The sequence below is a fragment of the Equus quagga genome, chromosome 3 (assembly GCF_021613505.1).
Source record: "Equus quagga isolate Etosha38 chromosome 3, UCLA_HA_Equagga_1.0, whole genome shotgun sequence".
NCBI lineage: Eukaryota > Metazoa > Chordata > Mammalia > Perissodactyla > Equidae > Equus > Equus quagga.
The window spans coordinates 9189057-9211832 of NC_060269.1; the positions used below are offsets into that span (position 1 = coordinate 9189057).

Genomic DNA, 22776 nt, shown 5'->3' on the forward strand with positions numbered 1-22776 from the left:
CTCTGAGTATGGAAATTTCTTACACTAAATAGGTGCTTGGCATACCACCCACTATTTCACATTTTTTGTGTGCACTGGGATGTAGAAGGGGACATGCTTCTTAGGACCTCAGAAACAGAACCTTTATGGGAGAAAAGTCAGAAAACTGAAATAATCCCACCATTATTTAATACATTCCCACACTGCTATACTTTGCCACATATAACAGGAAATAAAATGGCAAAGCTTGGAAAGACAAAAAGACAAAATTAAAGAAAAAAGGGCTAAATGCTTCATCTTTGATTCCAAATAAAATTAGTCAAGATTTTCAAAAAGGCCTCAGATGACCCTACTATAGAAAGATAACACTTAGCTACATATTTTCAACCCAATTTGAATTGTGATCATTTTTAGAGACTGGATGAAGTGAGCCTACCAATATCTCGAGCCAGAAGCAAACTCAACTCACGGACAAAGTACGCATCATGGATGATATTGTGAATGTCAGTTTTTAGCTAGAGAGCTGCACATTAATATGTCTTTACTACAATTCCAGAATAGAAGTCAACGTTGAGAACTTACATTACATTTAATTGTTATATTCAACACATGCTTCTTAACAAATCTGTTTTTCTTGATTGAAGATCACAAAGGAATTTAATAATTTGAAGACGTAATCTAATTTCTCCCCAGTAGGACTGGTATTTACCAACTAGTCTTGTGAAAAGATTGACAACAGAAACAAAATGAAACACATATTTGAAAATTCTGTTATTACTGTAAAAAGCATAAATAGGATACATACTGGGTTTAGAAGGATTGTGAGGAAAAGTTCACCTCCTCTGATACTTTTATCCAATTCTTGGGGTCCTCCTGGATACTCTTTGTAGAAAATAGTGTGGGTGAACAATCCACAGGTCTGTCGAGGGAGGACCTGAGGAAAAGGGGGAAAAACAGTACACTTTGCCTGGAAAACTCTCAAAGCCACCCAAACAAATAGACACAGAGAAAGTCTTCAGTAGTATAGAATCGCCAGACAAAATTTCAGTTTGGAAACTTCAGTGGATGATCTATATGAATCTCATTCCCAATATTTTGAGCTCGTCTTGGATTTGCTAAAACCACCCCACAGCTTAAGAAGCAAGCTTATAGCGAAACAATGTATTAATTTGTGACCACTCACAACTATGGGATGTTAGGCATTTATGATACTCATGTAAAAGTGGTTTGAAGTTACATTTTGTCTTCATTCCACATGTAGATATTAAGAGCCTTCAATACACACAGCAGTATGTGCTCACCATGATGCCATTGTGAATGAAGCCCTTTCGGTACCGTGCAGGTTTCAAATGTGGATACTCTTCAGTGCTGGTGACCTGAATACCCCAGACCTTCTTCCAAGCTGCATACAGCTGAATATGAACCGGGTAGACCCCTGAGTGATGTGGCGCCACTGCGTAGCCCATGTTGATGGGTATCCCATGTTCCTAAAAGGAAGTCAGAACAGCATCATGTGAAGTGTGGTCAACTGAATTCTATTAAAATTGTTTCCACAAACATCCATTTAGGACACACTGAGTTCTATGCTAGCTATGAGCAATATAAAAACTAATAGGATGGAGTTTTTGTCTTTTGGTAGCTCGTAAACTTAAGGAGCTCTGGTGGTAGGACAGACATAGTAAATACTTTGGGAATGTGGTGTGTGGGTGAGATTAATTCTGAACTTTGAATATAGAAAGTTTTGGAGGAAGATAGGCAGAGAACATGGCCTTTCCTCAGATAGATATAGAAAAGAAAATGTCACTTGAACAAGCACTCAAATGTGAGAGATGGAAGAGGACTCTGTGTGTGTGTGTGTGTGTGTGTGCCTATGATGTTGAAGACAACCAGAAAGGTAAGTAGGACCATAAAGTGATGAGCCTTTACTGATAAACTGAGGGATTTTGAATTGATGAATTAATTCTATTTGAACAGGATAGATATGGAAGCTCTCTGAGCATGAAGGGCCATGATCTGCTTTAGGTTTTAGGAGGAAGGATCTAGTGACAACATGTTAAGATGAACTAGAAGTGGGGAAGGAATGAATCAAGGCTGTGCATTAGGAAGCTATTGCAATGGTGAGATTAGAGGGAACATGGGTACCTAAACCACATTATTGGTGGTAGGAATAAAAGCCAGGGGATAAACGCCATACAACATCCAATAATGTTTTGGGTACAGAGGGTAAGGAAAGAGTAAGGATTAAGATTCTCCCCTTGGTTTTGGACCTTAGCAAATCAATTTATTTTTATGAAACATACAGTTTACTATCAGATGCTTGCCTAGGCTAAACAGTCAATTCTAAAGGAAAACAGGTATAAATTTAAAATAAGAATAAGAAAAAATTACTAAAGAATGGTATTATGTTGTAAAGTACGTGCTATAGATCTTCAGTTTTCTAATTCCTGCTTCTTTATACTTTTCCATTTAACTGCTTATCTGCTTTATAAAGACTCCTTGTAGGATTGATTCTCATCAATTGAGGTTTTAAATGACAATATACAGTAATATATGAAAGCTGATTGAATCAATAAACAGAACACAAAAGTGTTGACAATTGCCATTTATATTTTCTGTTACATGGCACACAGCATAGGAGAACAATCAGTCTGGCATAATAAGCAAGCAGTGAATGGATCACATATCTACAAAGCCTAAATCATATGCCACACTCAGCTCAGAAGATAGGCCCTAAATATTTCGCAAAGCTCCATCATTCTTCCTTTCAGGCAATGACCCTCATTGTATAGCCAAATTCACCTCTCTTTCACCAAGACTACGTGTTTTCCAACATCTATTACAATAAATGACTCCGTGGAAAGACTGAAATATGAAATCAATGCTATAAAATGAGCCAGAGTCTTTTGCTATAGGTACTAGGGCAAATTCATTTCTTTGTGTGTGTAGAAGAAAAATACTTCTTCACAGAGGTTGTATTTTTAATACAAGGCAAGCTTGAAAAAGTCCAGTCACAGAACTACTTGGAAGCTACCAGAGGGAGCAGGCTGCTACCATTCCCTGACTCACGACTGGGGGCCATGCACTGGGAAATGCCTTAGTTCTCTCTGGTTAGTTCCACGTTGCCCAGTTAATTGCTGCAAAGCATTCTGAGGATGAGCATTATCCGGAAGCCAAGATGTGGATGCATTAGGTATGACACACAGATGAACTTCCTCGTGAGAGAAATCTAGGGTCAAGTGTGTTCAAATCCCTCCATCTGGTAAGAATTTGTGTGACTGCTGCTTAGCGAAGTATTCCCGATTTACGAGAAAGGGAAAAAGAATCTGTTATCCTCTTATTATTCCTTCAAGTGGTTCATACTGAGGTTTTGTAATCGTCTTGTCCTATGATTTGAAAAATAACGAAATCAACAGTGCATGAATCTTAACAGTCTGCACTAATCACTTTATTAGTCCTCATTTTCTACCATTGTATAATATTTTATTCCAAATTTGGGGCCTAGAACACGAAATAAATATGTGGATGTTCCAGAAACAAAGAGATTGAAAATAAAATTGTGAAGAAAATTGAAATATCAAACAACTGTATCTCTTCAGGAAAAAAAAAAGACATTTCACTTTTGACAGGTAGTGAAATGAATTGTAGAACTTTCATGAAAAACCAGAAGCTAAAAAGCAATTGATTTGGTGAGCAGGAAGGAAGGGGCAGTAAAAGGATTTTATTATATTTATTGATTTCTAGGGGCTCGATGTTATACTGCTCATAAGGTCATCTTATCACACTGACAAGCAGAGCTCAATCAAAATAATAAATCACACTAGATAATTATGAGTTTATACTTTTTCAACCTAAATGATAACACACAATGAAAAATAAATTCCCTAGAAACTCTTTTTCTGTTATCAAAGAGCTTGCTGAGCTAGAAACCTTCATTCTTTATTGTCCAGAGTGTAAAACCCATTTCACAGAGGCTTGGTCAACTAAAAAGTGAACTAAACATCATATTTATACACGATCACAAAAATTACAAAATTTGAAAGACTTTCTAATGTGAATATTGGAAACATTTGAAACTATAAAAATGTACATCTAGCAGTGGAATAAACTAATTCAAATATGGCATTTGTTATTTATTAAAACAGCATCTCTTACAGGATCTAGGAATTCTATGGTGTTACAATATGAGACGACACCACAAACATTTACAGAGGAGTTTAACACGATCTAATTTTTCCAGTTATGTTAAATTCCCAGTTGATTGGGAAATGGTATAATACGGTAATTTGCAGACCATATGAAAACAGGGTCACCCGTTTTCAAAACGTAGAATAAAATAAAATATATTTAGCACTGAACCTCTAACAGTAGCTGGCATGATCTCATTTAATTTTTCTTTGATCATTCCTACTGATCATATCTGCTTGCAATTGCTTAGTACCTGATATTTATGATGTGTTTTTACATTCATGTCTAACGTGATACTCATAATTGCCCTGTGAGATGGCCTGGATGTTATTATCTACTGTGGAAACTGAGGCTCCGAGAATGCAAATGACTTGCTCATGTTCACAAATGTCAGAGCTAGAATTGTACCCAAGTCCTCTAAATTCATAGATTTTGCGTTTGCCTTTCTACTAAGTTGCTACCACTGTGACCCGCCAGTTAATGACCCGAAGCACTGTGCTGACAAAAGGGAATTGATTTTAACATATATTTCTGATCTGGAACTCCTATCCACTCTATTTTTACTTGGAGAAGTTATAAAGCAAAATTATACCTTTTGCAAACTCCTCTGCAGCTATCCTTTTTTATGCAAACAAGATTCAGCCAATTAGAAGTACTCAGGAAAGAGTCCAGAAAGCAGTAGGTGGGCAGAGGCTAATGTCTGGCAACTCCTGGCTCCTACACTGGCAGGTAAGATCTCAAACACAGGAGGCTTTCCTGAAGCAGTATGTGGTGCCCTTTTGCAAGGCAGTGGTGGAAACTTAACTGCTTACTCCAGAGCTCCAGTGGTAGCTTCAGAAGCAGTCGCTGCCCTAGGGACTCAATTCTGTCTGGCTCTGCCAGTCCCTGGAGGCTGAAGAGCCTAGAATCTGCTCCATCAGCCCTTTCAGTGTATTTGGAGTTACTTAAATCGTTGAATAAAACCTTTCCCTTTTTAAAATAACTCCAAGCGGCTTCTGTTTCTAGCAGGGAAGTCTGACTAATACAGGTGGTCTTTGCCCCTTTTTTATAAGTATAAAAGGTTTAAAGGGTTCAGGTGAGATGTCAGTGGTTTGAATTCTAGGAAAACAAAGGAAGAGCTTCCTAAACCATAGCCCAATATTTCTCCAAGGAAACTCATTGATATATAGCAAACACCTATTTGTCTAGCTGGATACTATCGTGATATATATATATATATATGACTATTAAATCTTATGTACCGATCAGTCAATGGCTAGTGTATAGAGAAAATAAACAGGGCACTAGTTTATTTAAATAATAGATACCACAGGTATTTGACACGTCAATACTGTAGTGAAACCATATAATGTAGGTAACATAAAGAAGGGGGACAAATCCTATTGAAAGGACATTGCTCTAATGGATTAGTTTTGATGACCACAACCACGTCTATGCCAGCATGCATTGTAACACCCCTTCCTGAGGATAACCCATCCTAGTAAATGGATCAAGACCTATGTAGGCATCACATGCAGAGGTAGAAAGAACCATAGGTGAGCACGAGCAGCACTCTGGTCAGTCACCGGTAGACACTTTTTAGAAGACCTCACACACCATAGGAAACTGGAGGAAAAAAACGAGAAAAAGGGGAGTTGGGAGGATTGAGCTCATGGACTTACAGGCGACATTCCTGGATCTCTCACAAATAGCAGGACAGAAACCTGAAGAAGGAATGGAGGTCTTGATACAGAAAGAAAACTCAGGCAGATGTCATTTTCCCTATTAGTAGGACCATATGTTTGCACTCCAGGAGATACGGCTTACGAAACCAGCCCATAATATACTTAGGATGGATTTATGTGCCCAGTGCTTAGCAGCACGCCTGGCACATTGTTGTGTTTAGTAAATATTTTTTAAAGGAAATAATAAATTTAAAAAGTTATTAAATAAATTTACCATAGATGTTTAATAAATGAATATAAAAGGAAAGTAAATGAAATAATGATCTCATAAATGAATGTACTTGTAGTAAAGAGATAATGCATTAAACAGTGCCCTGTTGAATTTTAAAATATTGATTTGTCCTCCTAAATATACAACTTCTAGTAAGCAACACTGGTGCTAAAGAAAATAGACCTCATTATCTATTTTTCCTTTTAATAAGGACTTGGAATCATATTGCCAACTTTGAGAATGATCCTAGGATCATTGATTTTCCACTGTGTTTTGGGAACTGAAATTGTCTTCTGTTTTCATAAGTGATAAAAGCAATGACTGTGTGACCCTGGAAATTGGCTGGGTCAGTCCTGACACTTCTTGGACTGAAGCCTAGTAAACGGTAACAAATCTCTGGAGAGCTCTGTGTTACAAATGGATTTTTCTTTTGAAAAAGAAATAGAACAGCAACGGCGTTGCTTCTACAGTGTGAACTTTCCGATCCTAAGTAGAGCTATTTTGGGCAATTGAGACACCTCCCTTTAATATTCTTGACCCTGCTCAAGGTCTACTTTGCAGCTTAAAGGGAACTAACAGAAAAACTAAGTCAGTCTTCATTCACACTAGACAAAATGTGGTTGATTAGGCACCTGCTTTGCTAAATTTGGCGGTCAGAATTCTTACTTTATTGACAAGATGTTCAACATATTTTGGTTCATTAAGTTCTTTTATTTAACACATAATTTATTATGTTCTATGATGTACTAGGAGCCATTATAGGCACTGATGATACAGCACTGAACAAAACAGACAGAAATCCCTGCCATCAGGGAGCTTATACTTTGGTATGGTGAGACTAAGATTACACAAAATGAAAAGGTAAATTGTATACAATATGAGAAGGTGGTAAGAGCTATGGAGCAAAATAAAGCAGAGAAAGGAAGGAGAATGAATGAAGGGATATGAGTTTCAGTCATGGAGAGGGTAATATTTTGAGTCAAGGTCTGAAGTTGCGAGGGATTAAGCCATACAGAAAACTTGGGGAAGATCATTCCAGGCAGGGGGGGAAAGTACCAACATTGTTCTGTGTTGAAAGCACCTCAAGTATTTTGAAGAAGAGTAAGAATTCAATTGTTTTTGGAGCAGTGTTAGCAAAGGGGGAGAGTGACAAGAGATGATGTCAAGAGGCAGGGTTGCTACAAACAGCCTTATAAGTTATTTACTGAACAACTCCAGGGGACACCATTCACTTGACTATGCTTTTACAGGGGCTGTACGATGCAGCATCACTGAATGGGTGCAGACCATTTAGGTCCTTATATACCACTATAAGGGTGTTGGTATTTACTCTGAGTAAGATCAGGAGCTACTGGAAAGTTTTGAGCAGACAGCTGATACGATCTAGCCTACCATTAAAAAAAATTCTTCTGGCTGCTATGTTGAAAGCTGACTTATAGGAAGTAAGGAGATAAGCAGACGACAGTTAGTAGGTTATTGAAACAATCTAGGTGAGAGACAATGATAGCTCGGACCATGGTGGAGACAATGTAGCTGGTGAGAAGTGATTTTATTCTGGACATATTGTGAAGGAGGAGCCACAAGATTTAAGGATAGACTGAATATAGAACGTGAGAGAAAGTACTTAACTAGAAAGAGTTTTCATCAAGTGAGCCTGGGAAGCTTAAAAATTAAACAGGTTTTGAGGAGAAAGACAGGACATGTGTTTGAGATTGGACATCCAATTAGATACATCAAGTACGAAGTCAAACAAGTTTAGCATTCAGAGGAGAGAGTTCAGCTGCAGATCTAAATTTGGTGAGTTATCAATATATAGATTTTATTTAAAGTCATAAGATTCATTAAGATCACCAACAGAATGAGTGCATAAGCAGAGAAAAGAAGAGGTCTAAGAATAGATCTTTGAGGTATATTAAAATTAAGAAGTCAGCAAGAGGAGAAGAAATCCAGAAGATACACTGTGAAAGAGTATTGCAAGTGAGATGGGCGGAATACCAGGAATCTACAATGAAATGGGAGCCAACTGAAGAAAATGTTTCAGAAAAGAGTCTTGAGTTCAACATGTCAAATGCCGCTAATAGGTGACGTGGAATAAGAACTAAGAATTGGCCATTGGTTTAACACTGGATGTCCATTGGTGAACTGGACAAGAGAAGGGTGGAGAGGTGAAGGGCAAGCACATCAGAGTAGATTTAAGAGAGAATAAGAGGAACTGAAATGGAAAGAGTGAGTATAACAACTATTTGGAGAAGTTTTGCTAAAATAGAAAATCTAGAAATGGGGCTGTAGCTGGAGGGAGAAGCAACCTAAACACAGGATTATCTAAAGGTGGGCGAAATAGTATGTTTGGAGAGAGGGAAATGATTTAGGAACGAGGGGAGAACTGCTAGAATGAGGTTCTTGAACAGCTGGGAAGGGATGAGATTAAGTGCAAAAGTACTAAATTTGGCCTTTGCATTTCTCTTTCGTTTATTCATTGTTTCAAGAGCCAAGCTCGTGTGCTCCTCTCACAAGATGCCAGTCCACAATTTATATTTACGGCACTGTGAACACAGTTTATGTTGATAAGTCATACTTACATATTCAAAAAGATTTTACTAAATAATTATGATCGCCAGACTAATTAGCTGTAAAAATTATTATAATTCTTACATTTTTTCTGTAGACATGTTCACATGTTTCAAATTAAAATCAAACCTCTTACTGTATTTCCATTTTGTGATCATCATGTTGAAGTAGCAGTTGCAGTAACAGGAGCATGTGGGAGTTCTTTTCTAATTGATTGGTATTTTTTTCAGTGAAATAAGAAGACCATCAGTTGAGAGCGAAGCTGGGGTAAGACGTGAGGTAGTTTGCAGGAAGAAGGTATGAAACAGTGGTGGAGGAGAATAGGATTATGAACAAAATAAGGACTTCCGGTGTTACTTCTAGGCAGCATGGAGGGTCCACTTGAGGTCTTTAATGTGAGAACAGTTAATTGTTGGTCCCAGCCACATGCAGTTTCAGGAGTATACGCACAGACTAGGTGGAGATTTGGAGTCAAACGGGGTTGAGGCTTTATAGTGGAGTATGATGAATCAAGAAGTGTAAGAGAGTTCTGGTGTATTCAAGGGAATGCTTACAATAATTGGTTCTTAAATTAAGCTGAATAAGGAGGAAAGCAAGAACCTGGGAAGAAAGAGGAGCAGCAAAGATGGGATATCAGGATATGTCAGGAAATGCCAGAACTGCACTTCCGTACTTTTCCCTTCATTGTTGCCTTTGCTGCCTGGAAAGATCTAATTCTAGATTTAATTTAGTAACAAGAGAAACGGTACCAGCTATTAAGTATTTAGAGCTTCTAACAATACCTTTAACCTGGAAGAAATAATCACATTCAAGATTCTTAAATGTGTTGAGTAAGTTGGAAATAAGAATAGTATTATCCATTCCATTATCACATCATCTCTATAGTTACTATAAGTAGAAACATGAAAAAAGACGGTACTCAAAATAATTTTGCCTAATACGAATCACACCATTTTCACAATATGTTCATTTGTAATTTTATCTCAAGTAAATAACGTATCTAATCTATCTCCATTCTTAGTATCTCAAGTATTTATACACAGAAAACATTAAATAACTATATTTTCAATCTTCTACCTGATGGCCTATGTTCATGGAACAAAGTCCTAGTTTTGGTGGAATGGCTAGGAGTGTGTGTGTGTGTGTGTGTGTGTTTGTGTGTGTGTGTGTGTGTGTGTGTGAAGCAGACAAGTTGAAGATGGCAGCTTTCCCTTTTTAAAGCTGGCTAGAATGCCCTTCATTTTCTAATTCTGAACACATTCTAAACTTTTTGGATACCTCCAAAATTATATAGGTGATGGTTTAGAATCATGGATTTAAATGCATCACTTTGCAGAAATAGATTTGCCTAAACTATTACTTTCTCTGAGCAATTAAATATATTTCTTATATTATTTTTGAGTCAAGTTGAGGTTTCCCTTAGGTGTCATTTTCCCCCTTTAATGCTACTTAATGCATTTATGGAAAAATGCCTTAAACGTTTGGTGTAGGCATGAGCCATCCCTCTGGTTGTCAATTCCCTCCTCCACACCCAACATACAAGGTGTTATTACATTTTGCCCTCTTTGACATCCTGTGCCTTCTCCAAGAGTTAAAATCATTCATATCTGTGATTGTTTCCAATTTTGTAGAGCCTTCACTACCATGTGAAGTAGGTTAAATTTCATCAGACAAAACGTAAGTTTATGGTAATAAATGGTACCTTTATTTTTAAAAAACAAATTATCACTTAAGTATCTGCCTATAGAGATGGTTAAATTACTATATGTTCTGTAGACATGTTGACATGTTTCAAAGTAAAATCATACCAAAATATTATATTTCCATTTTATCATCACATTAAAGTGGCTTCATATTTGGAAATCAAATCATCAATACAGAACTCATCTCAAGACCACTGCACTTCAAGCACTCCAACTCTCCTATATTATTAACCAGCTTCAACTCTCTCCACTGTCAACATGTTTGGAAACAATTTCTCATATTCTCATCCTGCTCAAGTGACTGCAGAAGTGACTGCAGGGAACTGAAGTGTCAACTATAAAGAGGTAATCATGGAATGATGAAAATGTTCAGCCGCTATAGATAAGGTATAAAAGAAACTATCAAGCTGAAAGAATTTTTCAAGTTGAGAAAAGCAAAAGAGAAAGAAAAAGAAAAAAATGTGTTAACAAATGCTTTTGAAGAATTATCCAATACGAATAAAATACACTCAGTATAGCAAGAGTTAAATAATGAAAAAAAGTCTTGAAAACCTTGGTTCTAGATTATTTCACCATCATTAAACAATTAAAAAAACAAGTTGGTCGTTGAAGCAATGAAATTAAAATCTTCCAGTGAGAGTTAATTATGCTATTATCGACCATTCTAAGAATCCACTCACAAAACTGCTATCTAATAATTGATTGATAAATAAGCATAAAATCTCACTATCACTCACTTCTTAAAAAGTGTTGGGATATTATGTTCAGGGTATTCTATATAAATATTCCTTTAAAGGGTCTATAAATTTTAGACAATGGGTCAAATTTGAATGTAGGCAATCTCCAAACAGTTTAAAAGAAAAAATGCAATGGTAAAGCATTGGGTTAGAAATGAGTTCAAACTTTGTACCCGAAAAACAAAAATGAGAACAACAAAACACAGTGGATTCAACAAAAGAAGAGCTTATTTTCCTTGAGTAATAGAAAATCTGGAGATAAGCAGTGGGTTCAGAAGTTTAGGAAGGCCAGAAGTGAGGTCTCTGACTTTGTCGGTCTTTCCTTCACAGTTTCAAGATGGATGCTTAGTTCCAGCAACAGGATCATATACTAGGCAGGGGAAAGGAATAGAGGCAAAGGGCAGAAGGGCAAGTGTCTGCTGTATCTAACCTCCTTTCCTGGAAGTCTCATAGCACAACTTATGCTTATGTCTCATTGGCTGAAACTATGTTAAAGACTCCCTACCTGAAATAAAAGCTGAGAAATCAGCCCTTTAGCCAGACACTTTGGCTCCACAAGCAAACTGGATTCACTCAGTAGGAAGAATGTGAACGTGGGTATTGAGCATGCATTTAAAAGTGATGATCAAGGACTAAAGACACCTGTATCCTGAAATGAGAATGTAGAAATAAGAATTCCCATGCCCTGTTACTAAGCAGCCCACTTCCTAATCTTATGTACAAAAGGCACGCACCAATAACGATCTAGGAGGTTATCGGAGAGCAGTACACTGGAAAACATTAATTAGAAACATGGGGAGGTGATATGAGAATCTGGAGAACTGATGTTTCAAAGGGTAGCGTTCTAAGCAAAGGTGATCAGTACAGTTGGATTTAGGATCCCTGAGGCCCTAAGACCTAGGGTAAAGAGTTCCTGCACATTCTGGCCCCCTATCAGCTGCTCAGTCTCATCTTCTAATTCCTATCTCAAAGCCTCCTCTGACAACAAATCATTTTTTTCCTTCTTTCCTAAACATTTTATGCTCTTTTTGGAGATTCATAAGGGCAAGGATTATCAGAAATGTATTTTACATTCCATAAATTTCATATTTCTAAGAACACAGTAGGCTACAAATAATCACTAATGGATAGATGTACATTAATTAAGGAATCATGAAATACTGTTCATCGTTATGACTCTAATTTGATATACCTTTGTCTGGATCATTGCGTGTGTGGGTCAAAATTTGGCAAACTTTTTATCTAAAGAGCCATGGAGTAAATATTTCAGACTTTGTGAGCAAAATAATGCCTCGTCAAATACTTTTCTTAGTTAGTTTGTTTGATTTTTACAAACTTTAAAAATGTAAAACCCATTCTTAGGACACCAACCATATGAAAACAGGCTGCAGGCCAAATCCCACAGGCAGTAGTGTCCTGACCCATGGGTAGGTTGTTGCTGAGCAGTATATATCCTATGGAAGAGTGGAGCACGTTATTTTGGGCACTATCTTGTGCTTTCTCTCACATTGCTCCCTCTGTTTGGATGCTCCCCTCCTGCCTTCTGCCTCGTGTACATCTTCTCATTTTTCACGAGTGTTATTATCTCAATTGTCTGTCCTGATTCTTTGTTTTTCTTCCTCCTGTAACTAACCTGTGTCCCCTTTACAGCTATACTGTGCTCTGTACATTTCTCTTAAAAACCTGAAATGCCATTTTATTACACTGAAATAAAATTCCTGAGAATGAGCAGCATCTCATTCATTTTCGCATCCCTGGTGTCAAATAAAGAGCTTACCAGATAATACACGTTCACTAGTTGTTTGTTAAGGAAAGGAAGGAAGGAACAGAGGGAGAAAGAAAGAAAAGAATGAAAAAAACTCCATAAAGGCAATGAGGAAGTTACTTTTTTACACAGGAAGGAGTGTGTCAAAACTTCTGGACATCATTGGAAAGCAATAATTTCTAAGAGTCAAGAGTTCACATATACGTGGATCAACTCTTTTTTATTTTTCCATTTATTTCTTTAAAATAAAGGTTCATCATCCATGCTCTTTTTTTCCTGGACTGTTTGGTAAGATACTAGTCTCTTTTAATCACTAAAAATTAGTGGCCACATTCAGTATTGAACCATGGATAGATGGGGGAATGTAGAACAAATCAGAATGTCTTGGATCTGTTCCTAACTTGCATATTACATAACTTTGAGAACGTCATTTGGTGGTTTGATCATCATCACCAACCTCTTATTTCAAAAGAAATGATCATATACTTCTTGAAGAAATATCGTGAAAATGATGCTATCCATGATGATGATGATGAAGATGATGATGATTCATGATGATGACGATGGTGACAAACACTTTTTGAAACGCTTATGTCCCACGCATTTCACTAAGCATTATACATACACAAACATGTACACACATTATCTAATCCTCATAAAAATCTATGTAGTAGGAACTACTTTCACACCCATTTTACACATTTGAAAATTAAAGCCCAGGAATTTTAAGTCATTTGCTAAGGTCACCCATCTAGTAATTGGCGAAGACAGAATTTGAACCAAGATAGGTGTGAAGCCAAACACATGAGCTTAAATAGTACACTGAGCAATTAGGTAATGGCATTCATAGGGTAAGCTCATGTCACAAAAGACATGTATAAAAATAGTTTTGTTTCCTTCAGAGGGACATGACTTTTTCTTTTGCATTTTGTACACAGTTTATTGTTCTGTGTAAAATAAACAAAACTTAATATTTAGAGGAAATATTTGTTTGCTTTAAAGTGAGTAAATTAAATATTAACAACCACTTTAAGCAGTTATCAGCTTATCTCCTAGGGAGAAATCTCTCTGGCAATTGTTTCACGTATCAGCTCTTAAAAAGAATTAGAGCTCCTCTAGTTAATCTTAAAGTTTATTTAAATGCGTAAAAACAATAAAGCAGAAGGAACGACTTTCAAGGCTTTACACTTACCAAAAATAATGATAACAAAGTATCCAGAAAAGACTGATGCAAGTCTTGATAGATTCATATTAATACATTTTGAGTGATAGAAATAGTTAATTTCCTCCAATTATTGCTGCCCAATACCAAAGTACATTTTGTAGGTGGCATTTATTCAAGTTAAATATGTTCAAAAATAAAACAGTTGCTTGATAGAAAGAAGGTGCTGCAGCTACAATAGGAATTTAGGGGAGTGAGGGTGTCTGATGTTGCCCTCTGATACGAAAATAAAGTAGATAAATATGTATTGTAGAGATTTTCTGTCTAGGGGAAATTCTTTCATCTACATGATACAACACATGACAAGAAAGCCATTTTTTCTCTAAATCCATTGCTGAGCCATATGAATATTAATAGCTAATGAAATGTCAATTCTAATTTGCAGGCAAAATGTTCCTGCTATTTTTCATGTTGTACGTTTGGTGAAAACAGGATTTGATGAGAACCTTAGAGACTGCTTGCATGAGCTAGCTAAGATTTTTATTAGACAATATCATCCTACTTGTAAAAAGTGTAAAAAGCCTATCTACTGTCAATAGGTAGCTGAAAGAGAAATCAAAATATTTTCCCTTATTCTGCAATATACTGATCATCATGCTATGTGTATGCTTGAATTTTCCATAGTAATCTTCTAAGCTTTATACAATAACATCTACTTCTCTCAATACAGAAAGGTCTGCGTTCTTCAACAATTATTCAACTATGCAGAGGTCAATTATATATTGCCTTAATTACCTGGAATACGGTTAAAAAGAAACGCCATTAGGAAAACAGGGCACACAAGTTTGTTCATTTTGTCTTGGGGAGACATTGTCTGATTCTCCCAGAGATCATTAGCTCTTGCCTCGGGTGTTGTATGGTACAATTGAAAGAGCACTGGATTAGGAGCCGCGCAGTATGGGTTCTCTGTGTGACCGTGCACGAGTCACTTACACATGACCTCAGTGTTCTCATTTGTGAAAGTGAGAGCTTTCACCGTCACTTTAGAAACAAGCCTAAGAAGCCTGGTGTATCTGCTTTCCAAGCTCAGGGCAACTCAGATTCATAGACTCTTAGAGATATCATGGACCTCAAAGGTCATCTAACTTGACCACTTCATTGTAGTGAAATGGGATTCTAGTTGCTAGACCCAGACAACGTGACAATGGCCAGAAAAGAAAACTATCAGTCTTACAAACCATAGACCAGAAAACTAGAAAAAGTAGATGCAAGAGTTCAAAAATTCTGAGAACCTAGTTTAGGAGCGAATAGTCCACATAATCTCAGCAGACTCTGAGAGCACAGCAAGAGCACAGTGCAGTAAAATCATTTGCATTAACAATGAAAATCTTTAGCCCTCGTGAAAAAGGTGGCATGATGCTTAGCACACATTTATTAATTTATAAGCAGTAAATTATATGTTTTAGAAAGTTACTTGCTGAAATGGGTAAAACAATAAATCACCCAAATTCTAAATCTTTTCAGTGATAAATGGATAATTCACTCATTGCAATACAATATCCATGTTGCTACAGCATATATTAAAGGTTAATCTCTAGGTGTGCCATTTTGACTGTCCTGAATAAAAAGCACAAGTGTGTTAACAGGAAGGTACAAAGGACTGTGATAGACAATACTGCCATAGAAAAGCAATATGGTGATGGATAAGTTGTGTCTGTGAATCATACTTTTGAACAATATATGAGAAATATATGCATATTTAACATAAAGGGCAAAAATAAACAGACATAATGATGAATATATATCTCTACTGATCACATGGATATATGGAAATAATTTTAATCTCTTATAAAATGCCATCTACAAATAAATGTTCTATATTCAGTAACAAAATCGTTTAAGTGCTCACACAAATGAGCTTCAAGTTTGCTAGCTGGTGTTCTATAATCTTCCCACTGTGATTTCATTATTTTCTCCCTTTCTAAGACCATTTTAACCATCATAGGTTTCCAATAAGTAGAATTAAATGTATTCAAGATCATACGAATATTCCATTTACTAACATTTAGCAAATTTTCACTGCTCTGTCTTCCAAGGAAATGCCATTAATATTTGATTTTATTATTTAATGCTGTTTCAAACTTAAAAATACTTTCTGCCTACCCTGCTTTAGGATTTAAAATACTGATACAAAAACAACAGACACAACAGATTAAACAAATAAATTATTTCCAAAACCACAGTGCGTTTTAATTTGAAAGCCCAGTCTAGAAATTCTAGTGTATCAGGGGAAATTACTGGCAAGTGTGGCTGCATTTCTATTGCAGGGCTTAAGTGTATAAGTAGGATGGTAACTCTGGTATGGAGAAAGAATCAAGATAATGGATTACAAAGACTGAAGTACATAAAAAATGAGGCAAAGTAAAAGTGATTCCATCCTTAGGGAGCAAGGCAAGGGGAAATGGAAGATAAGACTAGAACATAAGTAATTTACTTTTAGGCGGAAGAGACAAAGGCAATACTTTCTCCCTGCTCCTTTGCTCCTTTTCAGTACTGGCAAGGGTCACTTTTCACTTGACCCAAGATGATGTCATGAAAATATTCTTGAACCCATGCCTTTATAATTTGTTCTTAAGGACATATATACGGTGTGAGGAATGGGGCGTAGGAAAACGCTCCTCCAAGTTCAAGAATCCCATAGCTTGGATGGAATTAGGTCAGCAGTGAGTTGTAGGAAAAGCTGGGGAACCTTGGGGTCAAGAACAGTCACCAAAGCTGGAGGAGGAGCACCACACAAGGACAGCAACAGTGGAGATCAAAGGTCGTCATCAGAGCTGAATGGAAGGAGCACAGTGGAGACTTTCAAGAACCAACCACGAAAAAATCAGATGGGAGCACACAGCACATGAGACAAGTGTTCAGATGCTAGGGCCCTTTTAGGACAGTTTGAAGGGCTTTGAGACAAAATGTGATGGGATCTGAATTACATATTAACCAGATCACTGCACTGCTTTGATGAGAAAGATTCAAGAGGGCCAAGAGTGGGACTGGAGACCAGTGAGGAGGCTATTGCCATAGATTAGTCAAGATATGATGGTAGAATTCAGACTTCTGGAATGGTGCTGTGAGGAGCTCTGCGGACCCTCTCCCAACAAAACAACCATAACTGGTAGAAATTATTTTAAAAAAAGGAAGCAAACAACCATTTAAAATCTCTGAAAAATAAACTAAGGATATACAGTAAATGAAGAAACATGTATTCCAGAAAATCTACTAAAGTTGGTAAGAACAGTGAAAGTGTGTGCCATTTGAGCCATGACTTGCACCCTTCCCCACTTGCCCTGGGTTAGAGTAACAAAATTCCTACCCTGGGTGGGTGCCACCAAGAACACAGGGGTTCCTCTCTCCCTAGCTTCCGGTCAAATCTATGATTCTCCCTGGGAATGACAGGCCATCAGTATTTCTCATCCCCCGAGCTCTGTGCACAGGAGCTCTATTCTAGGAAAAAGCAGATGAAAGATCTGGAGCTCTACTCCTCTAGGTAGCCCCACTAGTAGAACAGAGGCTGTATCCCAGATGCAGGAGACCAAGAACACTGGAACCATAATTTATCCTTGCTCCAGCTCAGTTGTAGAGTGGTGATTCTTAGCTAGGAGAGGTGAGCTAAGACCAGAGGCTACCACCCCAACCCTGCACCATGCTCATAAATCTGGGTGTCCCTTTGAGAGAAGAAGCCATTGTCCCCACCCCTAGCTCTAGGGTAGTACTGCAGAGATTTTATCCGGGGGGAGACGTAGGTCATAAATAGAGAGAGCTCCTAAATTCTCTCCAAGGGAAGTGACTTTACTTGGGACAAAGTGTAGAAAAGTTCAAGCCTAAAGTCACTCTTGAAAACAATGGAGATTTTGATGGTAAGCAATTTAGAGGAGGCTGTTGTTATTTTAATTAATATTAATGACAAGCTAATAGTAGACCAAACAGAAGTTTACTAGAGAGAATCAGGGAAAGAAATAGGTAAGAACGCTTGTGGGGGTCAGCAAAAGCCTCATAGACTGACCTCAAAGACTACTTCTGCAAAAAGGACCACATTTTACTGGTTCAGACTATGGTGCAGTGATAATAATGTACTTTAGGGCATTATCAAAAAATAATTGAGCGTGCTGCTAGCAATTAGTGGATGTTCAATTGGTAAAATCAGGAATTAAGAAGGAGACATTACTGACTTTAGCAAAATAAAAAGAGCCATGAGGAATACTATGAACACTCCATACCAAAAACTTAGATAAATTAGATGAAATGGATAAACTCCTAGGAACACACAAAGTACTGAAACTGATTCAAGTGGAAACGGAAAATCTGAATAGACTTACAACAAGTAAAGAGATTGACTTAATAATTTAAAGACTTCCCATATGGAAAAGCCAGGGCCAGGTGGCTTCACCGGTGAGTTCTGCCAAACATGTGAAGAAGAATTAATATATATCATTCACAGATTCTTCCAAAAAAATAGAAGAGAACACTTCCCAGCTAATTCTATGAGGCTAGTATTATCCTTACACCAAAACCAGAAAAAGATATTATAATAAAAAACTACAAACAAATATCTCTGTGAATATAGATGCAAAATCCTCAAAAAGGTACTAGCAATTAAATTCAGCAACATATAAAAAGCATTGTACACCATGACCAAGTGAGATTTATTACAAGAATGTGAGGTTGGTTTAACATCTAAAAACTGACTAGTATAATATATGGTATCCATAAAATAAAGGGAAAAACATAATCAACTGAATAGATACCTAAAATGCATGTGAAAAATCCAACCACCTCTCATGATAAAAATACTCATGAACAAAATATCTAGAAACACATTTAACAACAAAAGTGCAAAACATAGACTCTGAAAATTATAAAATATTGTTTAAAAGTTAAGGAAGACCTAAACAAATGGGAACACACCTGTGTACATAGATCAGAAGACTTAATATTGTTACGATGGCAATATTTCCCAAACTGATCTGTGGATTCAATGCTATCCTATCAGAATCCCAGCCAGCCATTGTGTGGAAATTCGTAAGCTGATCTTAAAATTCATATGGAAATGCAAAAGACCCAGAATAGCCAAAACAATTTTAAAGAAGAAGAAAAGAATTGGAGGACTCACAATTCCCAATATCGAAACTTACTATGAAGACATAGTAATCAAGATGCTGAGGTCTAACATAAGGACAGGCATACAGATGAATGCAACACAACTGGGAGTCTAAAAACACATCCTTACATTTAAAGTCAATTTATTTTTGACAGATGTATGAAGACAATTCAGTGGGGGAAAGAATAGTCTTTTCAACAAATAGCTGGTACAACCAGATATACACATGTGAAAGCATAAAGTAGTGCTTCTTTCTTGTGCCACATAAAAAATTAACTCTAAATGCATTATAGACCTATGTGTAAGAGTACGTACTGTAAAACTTACAAATGAATACAGAAGTACATTTTTATGACCTTGAGTTAGGCAAAGCCTTTTTATGTTTGACACCAAAAGCACAAGAGACAGAAAATAAATGATAAATTGCACCTCCTCAAAATTAAAAATTTCCATGCTTCACAACATAGGTGCCCATCGAGGGATGAATGGATAAAGATGTGGTATATATACACAACGGAATACTACTCAGCCATAAGACATGATAAAATTAGGACGTTTGTGACAACATGGATGGACCTTCAGGGGATTATGCTAAGTGAGATAAATCAGAGGAAGAAAGTCAAATATCGTATGATCTCACTCATAAGTAGAAGATAAAAACAACGACAAGCAAACACATAGCAAGAGAGATTGGATTGGTGGTTACCAGAGCGGAAGGGGGGAGGGAGGAGGGCAAAAAGGGGTGATTAGGCACACGTGTGTGGTGAAGGATTATAATTAGTCTTTGGGTGGGGAACATGATGTAATCTACACTGAATTTAAAATATATTATGATGCACATCTGAAAGTTATATAATCTTATAATTTAATGTTACTGCTATAAAAACAAAAATTAAAATTAAATAAATAAAACGGAAAAAAAATGAAAACAATGGAAAAAAAAAGTTTCCATGCTTCAAATGACACTTCAGAAAATGAAGACAACCCACGTAATAGGAGAGATTATCTGTAAATCATAGATCTCACAAAATACTTGTATAAGCAATGTAGAAGGAATGCTTGCAAGTAAATAATAAAAAGACCACTAATTCAATTAAAAATGGGTAAAGAATCTTAATAGACATTTCTCCACTGAAGATATATGAATGGCTGATAATCATAAGAAAAGATGCTCAATGTTATTAGCCATTGGGGAAATGCAAGTCACAGCCATAATAAGATGCCACTTCACACCCACTAGGATGGCTATATTAAAAAAAAATAAACAGTAACAGGACTGGCAAGGATTTGGAGTAACTGAAATCCTCAAGCATTGTCTGTGGGAATGTAAAATGGTGCAAGCTCTTTAGAAAGAGTCTAATAGTTTTTCAAAATGTTAAACACAGAGATAGCATATGACCCAACCATTCCACTCCTGGGTAGATACTAAAGATAAATGAAAACTTATGTCCGCACAAAAACTTGTACATGAATGTTCATAGGAGCATTATAAATAATAGCCAAAAAGTGTAAACATGTCTATTAACTGAGGAATGGATAAATAAAATACAATGTAAACATACAATGGAATATTATTTAGCAATAAAAAGGAATGAAGTACTGATCTGTGCCACAACATGTGAACCTTAAAAACACTATGCTAAGTAAAAAAAAAAAACTAATCATAGAAGATACTGTATGATTGCATGTATATGAAATGTTCAGAATAGGCAAATCTATAGAGCTAGAAAGTAAATTAGTAAGTTCTTAAGGTTGGGGGAGTTGGGAGAGAGAAAGAGTGACTACTGATGGGTACAGGCTTTCCATCTGAGGTGATAAAAATGTTCTGAAGTTGATCATGGTGAACTTTGCACAAATCTGTGAATACACTGAAAACCCTTGAAGTTTACGCTTTACATCAGTGAATTGTATGATATGTTAATACCAATATCAATGAAGCTGATAAAAAAAAGATACAATGGTAACTGAGACTAAGTATATAGTAGAGGTGGTGAGAATTCATCAGTTCTAAATATATTTTCAAGTGGAAGCAATGGATTGAATAAGAGAAAGAGAAGTGTCAGATGAATCCAATATCTTTGGATTGGAATGATGTAATTGGCCTTAAACTTTAGGATAGAGATTGAGTTCAATGTTCAAAGTTCATATGCAAATATTTTTTAAATTAGTGAAGGAATACATGTGAGTTCTATTGTACAGGATTCTCTATACTTCTTACTTCTGGTTGGATATGAATGTAGCTTCCATAACGACATCCAAGGATTTCCTCTTCCTGTGTTCACTCCCTTCTTTTATTCCCCTCCCTTTGAGTTTGCCCTAGACCTACTGACTGACTTCTAATGAATAGTAAATGGTAAAAATGATGGGATATCACTCCTGAGATTAGGTTATAAAAGACTCTGAATTTCTCTCTCTCTCTCTTTTTCTCCTTTCCTTCTTCCCTCTGTCCTTCTCCTCAGCTCTCATGAAGCCAACTGCCATGTTGCAAGTTGCCCTGTGGAGTGGCCCACATGGCGAGGAAGTGAGGCCAGATGGGCACAACATCTGAACAGGAACTGAGGTCAGCAATCCAACAACTGGTGAGGAACTGAATCTTCTCAACAACCACGGGAGTGAGCTTGTGAGCTGGTCTACCCTCCAGGTGAGTCTTGACTGCCGCCTCAACTGACATCTTGATTGAAATCTTGTGAGAGACCCTGAACCACAGGATCCAATTAAGTCATACTCAAGTTTTTCATCTACATAGACTGTTAGATATTAATGTGTTAAGTCAGTAAATTTTGGGTTAATCTGTTATGAAGGAGTACATAATGAATGCACTCAGTTACTGAAGTTATTTACATAGATATTTGTACTACATAGGTGTGTATTCCACAGGATCCCTCAAGAACTCATGCGATTGCCAAACATGTTTCAAATTTTTCTGTGCTAGGATGTTTTGTTTCTTTATATTTTATTTAAATTCTTCCTGCTCATGTAAGTGTCTACTCTGCTGAATGTACAGACAGCCCTATCTATTACTGAACCTTCAAAAGACATTATTCGCTCCATAGCAAACTTTCATTAAATCAGTATTTAGTCAAAATTGTACTTTTGACTTCACCAAACTTCCTATCTTTGAAATAGCCTATTAGTTGTAAGTATCAGGGTTTCTTGACCTCTCGCATCGTCCAGCACAAGGCTGTATACTGCACGGCTTAGTAAGGAGGTCGGCAGAGTAGCTATTGGAAGGCAGCTCACTCTCAGTTCTATTTCATTGTGCCATCAATCCCACTCTCATACTCCCTTTATTTTTTAATTAAAACTTCTACATAGCTGATTTACTGCGCAGGCCATTATGACACTTAAAGATTTTCCGTAGTTGCTCTTTTGATGAATTTGGGTTTATATGAAAGCAATTTAAATGTCAGCATTTTTCATATTGGAATATTGTGTCTAATTACGAAAAAAGTTACATAGAGTTAATAAATATGTGTAGCATTTTAAAAGCAAAATTTAAAAACTTATGCCTTTATTTCAAGAATCCTTCACTTATTTACTCATGAATAAGATATGCAACTGTTCCCATGAAATGTCAAGAAAAATCCACA

The 22776-nt window shown here is 36.7% G+C and overlaps 1 protein-coding gene across 1 annotated transcript in view; it reads right to left on the reverse strand.

Annotated features, from left to right (window-relative positions):
- The window catches only part of NDST4 (N-deacetylase and N-sulfotransferase 4), a 223467-nt gene that overhangs the window by 88065 nt on the left and 112626 nt on the right, over nucleotides 1-22776 (reverse strand). The window contains exons 4-5 of the mRNA XM_046657247.1: nucleotides 1281-1466; nucleotides 785-913 (exon numbers count right to left, since the gene is read on the reverse strand). Coding sequence (XP_046513203.1) covers nucleotides 785-913; nucleotides 1281-1466 — 315 coding nt within the window. The remainder of the gene's footprint in view (nucleotides 1-784; nucleotides 914-1280; nucleotides 1467-22776) is intronic.